This window comes from Lagenorhynchus albirostris, chromosome 10, assembly GCF_949774975.1.
Source record: "Lagenorhynchus albirostris chromosome 10, mLagAlb1.1, whole genome shotgun sequence".
NCBI lineage: Eukaryota > Metazoa > Chordata > Mammalia > Artiodactyla > Delphinidae > Lagenorhynchus > Lagenorhynchus albirostris.
In genome coordinates, this window is record NC_083104.1 from 5266992 (window position 1) to 5279806 (window position 12815).

Consider the following 12815-nt stretch of genomic DNA (forward strand, 5'->3'; position numbering starts at 1 on the left):
ATTGGATTGGTTTCTCCTGGTCAGTTGTTTGTACCTTGTAATTGGCTAGAGGTGTGTTGTATCAACAGCAAAGAGATTTCTTCGTAAATGGGAAAAATTTCTATGTGAACCTGGCCATAATTAGGTCAAATTCACACCTTTGGATCTTTTTAGCATCATACTTTAATCAACTAAGCAAACTTGCCCGGTCTACATAATAGGTTTTTAATTTTTTTTTTTGGTAGTGCGGCATGTGGGATCTTAGTTCCCCGATCAGGGACTGAACCTGGGCCCTCAGCAGTGAGAACGCAGAGTCCTAACCACTGGGACGCCAGGCAATTACCAATAGGTCTTTCATTTTTAAAAGTAAACTAAAGGCAGGGTTTTAGGTAAAGTGTAAGACAATAGTAAAATAATATCCAATTATCTTACATTAAAAATATTTAATTGCTAACGCAAAGCAAAAAAAAAAAAAAAAAGAATAATGGATATTTTGCATTCTCCAAAAAAGTAAGGGGAGCCATCGTGTTCATATGTCTGGAACATGTGAAGGATATCAGAACTTCTGCTCTGTTACTAAGTTTTGTGACTGGCTCTTTGCCAAAACAAGAAATTGAACCTTGGTTTCTTTCTTCTAGAACTATGATTAATAATAAGTATCTTTCAGATAATATCTAAATATTATGAAAAAAATTCTAAGGAAAAGATTGGAAGAGAGTAAGAAGTAACTATGACCTAATTAACTATGGAAATAGAAAACTTTTGATAGTATGGATAATGAAAATCTGTATTATCCCAATGTGTAACTTCTGTTTTAGAGGTGAGAAGACAAAACTAACATTTGCTGGATACTGATTACATACCAGACACTGCTCTAAGTGCTTTATATATTGGATATTAGTTACTTAACCAAGTAAGGTACTCTTCTGCTAGCAAATAAGCCTCTTGAGGTTCAAATGAATACTGAATATCAAAAGGTAGGCAGACTTGAAAAGAAGCCAGGCATTTGGATAATTCACAAACTTATAACATTCAAATTAATATTCAACAAATGATATTCAAACCAATGGAGGGCCATGGTGCAAATAACTCTAAATAACAGGTAATTCAAAATATATTTGTACCTGGTTTTTAGCATATACTTAATGCTTATATTAACATCAGTTTTAAAATATTATTCAGTGTACACTAAACTTTTGTTTTTATACACTAAACAGATTCCAGTGCCTGAACTCACGAGAAGTACAGCAAGGGATCAGCATGGTCTTAATAAGTCAGCAAGAACTTATTAGTTACCTATCACGTGTTAGATACTGGTGGAATATAGGAGAGAATAAAACTTGGATCCTATCCTCAGTGACTATATAATTTGGCTTAGGTAATATATAAAACAGAAAACAATATCAGGCGGTCTCCAATTAAGGCCTAAATACTGTGATACAGACCAAAAATGATAGAGGATTTTATTCTTTCATTTAACAAGTATTATTGAGCCCTTCTATTCACCGAGCATGTTCTAGGCAGTTGGGATGTACCAGTGGGTGAGCAAACTAGACAAAGATCTCTGTCCTCATGGCGTTAATGTGCTAGTGAGATAACACGGACAATAAACAATAAATATGGGCTTCCCTGGTGGTACGGTGGTTAAGAATCCGCCTGCCAGTGCAGGGGACACAGGTTTGAGCCCTGGTCCGGGAGGATTGCCGCGGAGCAACTAAGCCCGCACACCACAACTACTGAGCCTGCGCTCTAGAGCCTGGGAGCCACAAGTACTGAGCCCACGTGCCACAACTACTGAAGCCCCTGCGCCTACAGCCTGTGCTCCGCAACAGGAGAAGCCAGCGCAGTAAGTCTGCGCACCGCAACGGAAGAGTAGCCCCCGCTCGCCGCAACTAGAGAAAGCCCGCGTGCAGCAACGAAGACCCAACACAGCCAAAAATAAATAAGTAAATAAATTTTAAAAAAATAAATAAAATAAACAATAAAAACGATGAACAAATAAATTATATGGCAGGCTAGAAGTTGAGGACTGCTTAGAAATAAGCAAATGTAGAGCAGGGGGGAGCGGAAGGGCAGTGGGGAGGACAGATAATTCAACAGGGGGTCAAGGCAGTTCTCACTCGAAGGTGAGAGCTGGGCAGTGATTAGAAGCAGCTGAGAGTCAGCCAAGATGTCAGAGGAAGAGGGTTCCCAGAAGACGCAAGAACTCGAGTGAAAGCACTAAGGCAGGAGCAAGTGTGAAACATGGGAGGAACGGCAAGGAGGCCAGTGTGTCTGGAGAGAGGGGAGGGGTGGACGCTGACGGCGTGGGGTGCAGGGCTTACGTGTCAGGAGAAGGGGAGTCACTGCAGGGTTGTGAGCAGAGGGACAGACCTGACTTCCATTTTAACGTGATCCCTCTGGATGCTGGGTTGAGACTAGGTTGTTGGGGGCAGAGGCAGGAAAACCTGTCAAGAGACTGGGACAGCCCTCCAGGCAAGGGACAGTGGGTAGCCTGTATCAGATGCTGGCAGTGGAGTGGGGAGAAGACACATATTCCTGCAGGGGAGAGGGAGAGCGATTAACGGTAAGGTATTCAGAGGGCAGACATTACTTGAATCTGACCTTGAAGGACAGAGAGAATTGGAACAGGAGGAGGAATTAGGAGAGGCCTTCCAGGACATGTTAGTTTTGGAGGCAAGAGTGAGTGTGGCTTGTTCTTGGGACAATGATGTTAGTCTACTAAGAGCATGGCAGGCCAGTCTCTGGGGTGTGGAGGGAAATAAGGTACATGAGGTGGAAGCAGAATACAAAGAGCTCTGAATGCCAGTGTTCACACTGGTGCCTTGTATATATTGCAGGTGCTCAACACGTATTAGAAAACGGGTAAGAAAGACAGGCTTTTAGGACCACTTATCTGGCAGATTGGATTGGCTGGCCGAGAGTTTCTCATTTAGCTCTGCTAGAAGGCCATACAGAAATCCTGGCATGAGGTAATGAGGCATAATTTACATGTAGGTAATTGACAGTTGGCTGTTTTAAATCTTTCTAATGCAAACCATTCGCCACTTGTGGGAACCTCAATCTTGTGCTGGCAATCCCTTACTCAAAAAAAAAATTACGTGGGTCTCAAAAACTGTGTTCTCAAGCAGCCACGTGATCTTAATTCCCAGGTTATAAAAGTTGAATAGCAGTTGCTATCAAATACATGTGCAATGTCTGTGTCTCTAAATTAGTTACAGGTGCAAAATTGTCTACCAAAAACGTGAATCTCGTAGAGCTTTACAGAAACTAACTCCCACTCAGACGAGTCTGATTCATTTTCTACCACATATTTTCACAAATACTCAACAGTGGTAGGTGGACACGAGGCATTTTCTGGACAACTTTCTAATGCCGAATTCAGGGTATCCAAAGGAAGCTAAGGTAATAGGCACTTTGTGTCTGTTCTGTTGCTTGAATATAACTAAGAAATCTACTTTGGTCAGATTTCCTCTGACACGAAGAATACATACCTTACTAAGAGCTACGATGATTTCAGAATTTCCTCCAGCTCATCTCATTCAAGGTGGAAGTGAGAATGCTGACAAAGGTCATAATCTACGACGACCTCCATCAGAGGTATAAAAACTGTTCTTCACTTAACGACCCATGTTTTACACCGCAATTAACAGTTTATATGGATAATTGCCGTCGGGTAGCAATTCATCATACGGAGAACATGATCATCTAAGGCAATTTTCATTGTCAGAAGAAAACATAATCATCGCTCTCATTTAGGCACAAAGAATGACTTAACTTTTGGATACTCAATCTTTTCATGGATAAATGTTAATAAAAGTGGGAGGTAATTCCCCCGTTTAAAAACATCAGACATGATGCTTTCTCTACGTCTGATCATTTCCTCACCAAAACATTCACGGGAGCTCATGCAGAGGCCTCGTCTCACTCAAAACTGCCACTTGCTTTGATTCCTAAGGAATCCTGCTGATTTCCCCACCATGTTCCTTAAAATGCTTCACATTTAGAATATTATATGTCTTCCATTCTATCCACAAGTGATTAATACTACAAGGCCAGGCCAATAAACTCTATACAGGCTGTCCGGTGTGCTTTCGCAACTACTGTGTCATTTAATCCTCACAATAGCCCTGTGTTTTCTGTTAATATATGTGCAAACAGAGGGTAGAGAGGATAAGTGACTTGCTTAAATTCACACAGAAAGTATGTGGCCAAGACAAGTTCAGGAGTTACATTCCCTGATACTACATGGGTCCCCTCAAACTTCTGGAAAGGTAAAGACTTGGGTCAATTATCTAAATGCTTCCAAGTACACAGCTGCCTGGAGTCACACAGCCACAGTTTGTCTCCCTCAATAGAAATGGCGGCCAATCAATCACTCACTCCTCTCTCAGGAGAGACTCTCATTTCAAAGAATCATCTATTGCAGCATTTGTCATGTCTCTAAGGCACACTTCCATTGCTCAACCAGCTCCAAAGGACAAGCGTGTCATCATCTTTCAATGCTCTGGTGCAACAATTTAAAATTAGAGAATTCACACAGGACTGAGTCTGGCACTAAAAGTGGGAGGCATATTCAGCTTAAGTTTATGGAGCTTCCCTTCAATCTTGCCAATTTCTCTAGTGGAAATGGTTTCAGAGCCAGCATGGGGTTACTTGGGGTTCCTTGAAAAGCTCATGATGAAAACAGAAAGGGAAGTAAGATAAAGAGAGTCACAGTGATAATGAAGCCCAGGAAAACGTATAGAAGTCCCCTTTGGGCACAGTGGCTACACACAGTGGAGTTTTTAGTTTCATGAATGGGACCAATATGGCTGGACATCTGGATCATTCACACTCAACGAGCCACTCTGTCTTCAGTAGCAGCACTCAGCTCCTTGCAACATCCCTATTCCCCTTTGCCTGTGATACAGATGAATTCCTGTATTGAGGCCAAGTACCTAATCTCTGCAGTGTTTCACCTCTGCTGGCCTCAATTAGCTAACGATGACCAGATTCCCAATTTGTTTTCAAGTTTGTTTTGGCAACGGTGGAGTATTTAGTGGTCACCTACAAAATATAAATGCTTACAATCACAGGTCTTTGGCCTTAAGGAACTCATATTTTTAACAGAAAAACATTTACGAATAAGGAGTAATCAGAGACCATATAACTCAACAGTTAAATGATTGGCACAATATATAATTTCTTAACTGCTAATAATTCTATTCTGTACCATGTTAATGAAGAAGAAAAGTACTGGGTTATTCTTTTGAAGGGGATTTGAGAGTCAAACAAATTAAATCCAGGGAAAATTCAAGGCATAAAAATAAAGAGATTAGCACAGGATGAAAACTAACTTGAAACCCATAACTATCCCTTACCATAAACAGTACTTGCCCCAGTTAACCTAAAACATTTGTTGTACTGCATTCTGGACATATCCTTTTCAAACAGACAAAACTATCAAATTTTGACTCAAGAATTATTTTACAGTATAGCTAGGACATTCTGCCCTGATGCAGCATAAACGAAAAACCGGAGAAAGATAGCAATACTTCTTATGGCTTATAGAAAAACAGAGTAACAGACTTTTATATAATATAATGAAACTAAACTCCTATTTAAGAGACTCAGATGATAGAAACATACATTGAGTCCAGTCATCATAAGAAAACGAAATGGTATTTCATGGAATATTTTCTCTTAATTTTTAAAAAGCTTGATGTTTTAAAAATTTGTGATCAATATGTTCAAAGTTCAGGCTTCCAGAAAAACTGAAAATCAAAATGTTAAAGCCATCCATTTCAACAATTAAGCAACTTAATTTTAATGCTTTAGCACCTGTATTGTAAAACATGAATCAGACTAGTTAACACAACCTATTTTTATGTGGCATCTGTGAGAAGACAATGCCCAGAAATATAGAAACACGTACAAAACAGTACAAAACAGAATCAGCTGTGCTAATACGCTCCAGTAGAAGGAGCTACAGAAATAAGAACTTACATCTTGCAACGGCCAAGAAAGGAATACTGAAAATGAAGTATCGGAATCTTTCATAACCGAACAAAAGTAATAATCATTTACTTAGCATACGACAGGCATTAGGGGCCTCATTTTCTTTATGTGTAAATTGCAACACTTAGACCTTCTCAAGGTCCCCACACGATTCTACAAAGCCTTAGGCACTATGCTTCACACCCTAAGAAATACAAAGAAAAATACAACTTGGTCCTACACTCAGGAACCTTACAATTCTTTGGGACAGATAAAATGTACATGCAAGTATCTAGATTTCAAAGTAGAGCAGAAACGTGCAAAGAGTACTTTAAGATGAATAAATGCTGTGAGAGGGATAAACACTGCTATGAGAGACAGGTAACACAGAAGGCTACAAGCAGGAAAGTGACTCTTCTGGTATTCTAAAAAGACCTTAGGTATTTGGGGGAAACATATATAAACCCAGGAAATAAAAATAAATAGGTGGATGGACCTAGAGACTGTCATACAGAGTGAAGTAAGTCAGCAAGAGAAAAACAAATATCGCATATTAGCGCATATATGTGGAATCTAGAAAAATCGTACAGATGAACCTGTCTGCAAGGCAGAAATACAGACACAGACACAGAGAACAAACGTATGGACACCAAGGTGGGAAAGGGGAGGGTGGGATGAATTGGGAGATTGGGATTGACATATATACACTATTACGTATAAAATAACTAATGAGAACCTGTTGTATAGCATAGGGGACTCTACTCAGTGCTCTGTGGTGACCTAAATGGGAAGGAAATCCAAAAAAGAGGAGATATATGTATCCATATAGCTGGTTCACTGTACAGCAGAAACTAACACAACATTGTAAAACAACTATACCCCAATTTAAAAAAATGAATAGGATTTTAAAAAATATAAATATACCTTTAATGCTTAAAATTCAGGGCACAGGAGTCATGCACAGAGATAAAATAAGGATTAATTTAGGTTTTCTAAGACGTTCTAAATATGCTTATAAGTGAACACAGTAGTAGCAAACGAAGCATCAAAATACTGAACTATACACACCATTGTATTAGAACAAACATCACTTGGAAAACAAACTACAAGAACAATTTCACCCTTCCATGATGCCCGAAGTATCCCAACAGCCGTATCTGGAATTCACTTTACCTTGTGAAGTGCTTGCAGACAGTGTGTCAGCGAAGGAATCACTCTCTGGGTCAATAAGAGAATCTCCCAGAGTTTCACCCATCACAGCATGGAAGAGGAGTTTGCTGTGATTCACACTGATATTTGTCTATTTCTTGCAAAAGTCCAATCCGTTAAAAGAAAAAGATTTGTGGTAGTAGAACTTGTGAACGCACCAATGAGTCAAGACATCAGTTTCCAAATATTTGGGGGAGGTGGGAATAAACTCACAAAGGACCAGGCCTGAATTGGCTGGCACCCTCCTGTTGGAGACCAGCTGTGACAGAATGTTGTGTCATAATCTTGTTCACTGCTTTGGCAAGACTTTGTACATTACAAGGAAAACATTGCCACACCGTCTCGCCAGTGACCCTCATGTTCCGTGTCTTGTGAGGGGCGCAAGCGAGCAGCAGTACAGTATTTAGAACTCTTGGAGTGAAGAGATTTTTCAATATTCAATTGCTTCTTAAATGGAAAGCTTTACATCTCTGGGTTATGAAATAAACTTAACTTGGACAAAGCTTTTTTCTGTCTGCCAATCCCTGGTTGAATCTATAATCACATTATCTGATATCTGAAGAAAACATCTGAATTCAAGAATGTGATCATATTTTAAAATTTGCTATCAGCTACTAAAATGTTCTAAGGTATTTATTCTACTACTTTGTAAAGTATGTAAAAAATGATGCTGAAAGCTATCCAAATTCCATAAAATTAAAGAGTTAAGAGACTGGAGGCAGGTCCAGCTATGGCTTAGATTTTGTATATCAGGGTCTGCTTTTTGAAAACTTAATTATTAAGTTTATCCATCAATAGCAAATACATCAGCTGATGTCTGAACATCGGTTAATGCTGAAACAATAAATTCCCTACCATAATGAAAAAAGTGGAGTTCTCCCTGAGAGGAATAATGCATTACCAGAAAAAAAAAAAAAAAGCGGACTTACACTGATAGGTTGGCGAGGAATTGTGGTCAGTTTTGTAATCAGGAAAAAGCTGGCTTCTTGCTCAAGGCCTTTGCCCTTTTTGGCAAAGAGAAACACTAGCTGTGCCAAACCTCAATGTGGGAGCAGGCCTCCTCCTGTCACATAAGTGGCCTCATAGAACTGCAGTGACTTATGGATTTAAAAAGATGCCCCACATAGGGCAGTATATCAGATGGCAACAAATCTCTGAACACACTCATCCCAATATTCCCCAAGTGGAAGAAATACATATCTGATTCATCTACATTGAGTAACTAGTCATCCTGCAAGGGACTTCCTTGTCAGTCATGGAGCAACAGCTCAGTGGGAAGAACACTTAACTGGGTCTCCACAGTGCAGAATAAAGTGTAGAGTTGGGCAATTACATAGTGTATAAACCTTTAAAAACCAAAACACCTTTATTAAGGTAATTCAAATTAAAGCAAGGTTCTTTTTTTTTAACATCTTTATTGGAGTATAATTGCTTTACATTGTTGTGTTAGTTGCTGCTGTATAACAAAGTGAATCAGCTATATATATATATATATATGTATATCCCCATATCCCCTCCCTCTTGCATCTCCCTCCCACCCTCCCTATCCCACCCTTCTAGGTGGTCTCAAAGCACCAAGCTGATCTCCCTGTGCTATGCAGCTGCTTCCCACTACTAAAGCAAGTTTCTTGACAGTCCAAATGACTGGGGGAATTATAGTTGCGTAGAACTAGTTTTTTCTATATTCACTTTGAATTCTCCATAAAGGAGTTTCTCTTTTCCTCTCAATGGGAAATTTCGCACAATGACATATTTAAAGGTGTGTTAATCCAAGATTCTTGGTTGAATTTATGATAGATAAAAATAAATGATTAAAGTCAAGAACACTTTCCTTCTTGTTAATAAAACAGAACAAAATTTTAAGCCCCATTCTGCCTACAGATACTCCTACTCAATGTCCCAAGATGTGTTTGAGTCTGAAAGGCAAATTTCAGCTTTATTCCTATTAAGTGGCAGTATCTCACCCAATTCCCTATCATCACCTCATTCTTGCCTTCTGATTCCAAAGTCTCTCTAATTTTATTTATTTATTTATTTATTTTTTGCGGTACGTGGGCCTCCCACCGCTGTGGCCTCTCCCGCTGCGGAGCACAGGCTCCGGAAGCACAAGCTCAGCGGCCATGGCTCACGGGCCCAGCTGCTCCGCGGCATGTGGGATCTTCCCAGACCGGGGCACGAACCCGTGTCCCCTGCATCGGCAGGCGGACTCTCAACCACTGCGCCACCAGGGAAACCCCTCTCTAATTTAAAAAAAATGAACAACTTTATTAAAATGTTCTTAAGATTATGATAGATTATAAGAATGATAAAGTTTGCAGAATGATAGCCATTTTTGAGTGAGAGAAGCCCTTTGTGGTCTAAGGCTCTATTAATACGATGAGAAAATGAGGCCCCTAAATGACAAGTAAATTCTCCAGGTGGAACAGCTAGGGACGGGCACAGCCGGAACTTGAATCTAACTCTCAGGCCAGTTTACTATTGGCTTTCACCAACTCCCACTCTTACAAGTGTCTAAATCACCGCTTTTAATAAATCAGGTGCAACAGGGATAGAGTATAGGGTGACTTCAGGGGAAAATATGTTCACTCTTTCAAGGAACATCAATGAGTAACTGTTATTCACTTTTCAGTATCTATGGCTATGGAGGGGGTGTGGGGAGTTTCTCAATGCCCTTCTCTCTCTCATTCCCACATTTCCTCAATGACCGTGTAGCTCATTCATGCCACATAATTCTACCTGAGGATCGTCTGAGTTTTGTTTCTGAGGCTGACAGTATCACCTAGTTCTCGAGTTCTGTAGTATTCATTCTTTCCAGCGATCATCAAAGGGACTCATTTCTGGATTCTTCACCTACTGTTACTTCTATTCTTTTTTTTTTTTCTTCTCAGACACCATTCAACTTGGCCTATGTCCTGTGTCACTAGAACTTGTAAGCCTCTAATAGTTCTGACAGCGTGCTTCAGCTATTCAAACATAAAATTATTTTTAACAGCTAATTATTCCATAGCACCTGAACCTAACACTACCGACTCTTACAGCACCACAATCTGTCAACCCTTCTCCCCTAGACGATACTACTTGAAAGCAAAAACCTGACCTATTCACTGTTTTCCATTCATTTATTTATTCAACAAATATTTATTGGCAATATATCACACTAAATTGGCAGGCGTGGAGCTAGGTGCTGGCTTGATGAACAAGATGGATGTGTTCTTATATGGTGGAGTTTAAAAACTCAGTAGACAAAAATTACAGTTTTAATAGAGCCTGGCACATAGCAGGAGCAATAAGTGTTGCTTAAACTCTTGACAACACATCAAGCAATATAGAAAGTACCCCAAGTTACTAACAAAATACTTACATAATATAGATTGTTTAATCATATTTGTTATGTTAGTGATCATGTTCTGTCCTATCACACTGTAGCACTGGGTCACTTAAGAAACAACTTGCTCACAAATTAAAATGGACAAAAATAAACTGAGCCAATCTCATTTGTATCTAATTACACAGCTGTTTTGTGCTTAGATATTGAAAAGGCATTACGTTTTATTTTACAGCTATGCACTCATGCATCCCTCAGATGTTCATGAAATACCTACTAAGTGCCAGGTATTATTCTAGGCATAGGAGATAATACGTTCATAAGCCAAGGTTCCCATCCTCAGTGAGTTCACATTTAACGATATTTATCAAAATTATCCAAATATACCTAAAAGAGTGACAGTTTAGCTTACTTAACATTGAAGGTCAATTAGCATGTGCTGATATCATAAATAATATATTTACTTACCGTTACCATCAGACAACACAGTATGTGATCACCAGAAAATTTATGAGAGTTTCGACATGCAAGTGAATTTCTTTATCTTCAAGGTCTTAAGATTCCCCCAGTATCTTATTCTTTATAATATCAAAATTTGAAGGATATTATAATAAGATGCATAAAAGAGCATGCCGTGAATGGGACTGTTATGTAAGGTCCTGGAGCTTTAGACCATGTCTAGGTGTTTTGTACACCAACTGGTTATCAGCACTTTGCATTGATACCTCTAGAGGTACTGAAGGGTACCTCTATATAGAAGTCTATTGCCTTCCATCCTATGGGGAACCCTCTTTGAAGCATAGTCCTTGGTAATTTTCCAGAGTCAGGAGGAGTGGAAGAAGGCCACCTTCCTTATGCAATTGCACAAAATCTAACCCAGCTTCCTCTATTGAGGAATATTGGGTTCTGTGCCATGTAGAGGTAAGAAGAAGATCGTCTCCCCTTGGACTTTGATGACATAGCGGTATGGATGTGATTGTGGGTACAGTACACACCATCAGCAGGAGGAAGAATGGGGATAATCAGGAATGATGATATAAGGGGAGGATGAAAAGCTTAATGCTATCCTAGTTTATGACATTAAAAAAAATGGACAATTTGGTATTTGAGAAGGCTACTCTTCAGTATTTGGTCTTCAGTATTATTTATGAAACTGTCTTTGACCAAAAGAATCTGAGTATTACTCAGCCAAAATACTCCCAAAATTTTAGTACATTTAGAGAAGGCAACTAGAGTAATAACAGCTATAAATGATTCCATGACAAAAAGAGAATGTCTAAAAATGTATAATTAACAAAATCATGGTATTATATCCATATGAAGTTTTATTAAAAGTATTATTCAGTGTTTAGAATGATTTACATCAAATATTCCCATACAATAGAATATTTTTCATGTCACATTACTCTCGAAAACTAATTAAAACCTTGCTCTTTTTTTATCGAGGTAACATTAGTTGATAACATTATATAAGTTTCACGTGTACAGCACTATGTTTCCACTTCTGTATACACTATAGCATGCTCACTGCCAAAAGTCTAGTTTTCTATCTGTCACCATACAATTGACCCCCTTTACCCATTTTGCCCTCCCCTCAACCTCCTTTTCCCTCTGGTAACCACCAATCTGTTCTCTGAATCTATGTAAAACCCTGTTTTGGGGGGCTATAAGTTAAATTTAGATTAAATTTCATTAATGAAATTTCATTCTCTAGATTGAATTTGAATTTTAAAAACTGCTTTAATTGCTTTCTTTTCCTTTTCTGTAAAACAAGCTATGTTAGTACAAGTTAGAATGGTGCATATAGTATTCTTTTCTTTTGCTATAGCCCCATTTAAAAACTTGCTTCATTTCATGCTACAAGCGCTATGACCACTCACCTTAGGTCCTAAAAGGTCAGGAGCTCCCTCCCTAATGCCTGTGGGCATCCCTCAGGCCTTGCACAGTCTCCCTAGTTGGCATAAAGCGTGTGTTTATTGCTTTTGTTGCTGATGAGAACGATGAGAGGACAGCTGCCTGACACATCTGTCTCACACCGATCATTCAAGGAGTTCAGACACCTCAGGAACTGACAACACCTTCAATTTTCTTCTTGTTCTGAAAAGACTGACATTTCCCGATGGTCCTCCAAAGAAAGCCACTTAACTGCCAACAACCAGAACGGCTACTGAAAAGCTCACTTCCCCCTGCCCAGGACTGCTGTCTTTTCCTAGTGCAACTAAAGTTGGCTCAGAACCCCACCTTCTACTGGGGGGTGCATAAATTCAGGGTTTCTCCATAGTCACAGGGAACACAACATGGGAGAAATGATGTTCCAGTGGGA

The 12815-nt window shown here is 39.4% G+C and overlaps 1 protein-coding gene across 5 annotated transcripts in view; it reads right to left on the bottom strand.

Moving 5' to 3' along the window:
• The window catches only part of PPARG (peroxisome proliferator activated receptor gamma), a 171860-nt gene that overhangs the window by 62485 nt on the left and 96560 nt on the right, over nt 1-12815 (bottom strand). The window contains exon 1 of one of the 5 annotated variants that reach the window (XM_060161138.1): nt 7132-7268. The exons of the other annotated variants lie outside the window; for them this stretch is intronic. Within the exon in view, the coding sequence (XP_060017121.1) occupies nt 7132-7213 (82 nt within the window). The 5' untranslated portion in view covers nt 7214-7268. Of the gene's footprint in view, nt 1-7131; nt 7269-12815 lie in introns of those variants that run through there. 5 annotated transcript variants of the gene reach the window in all.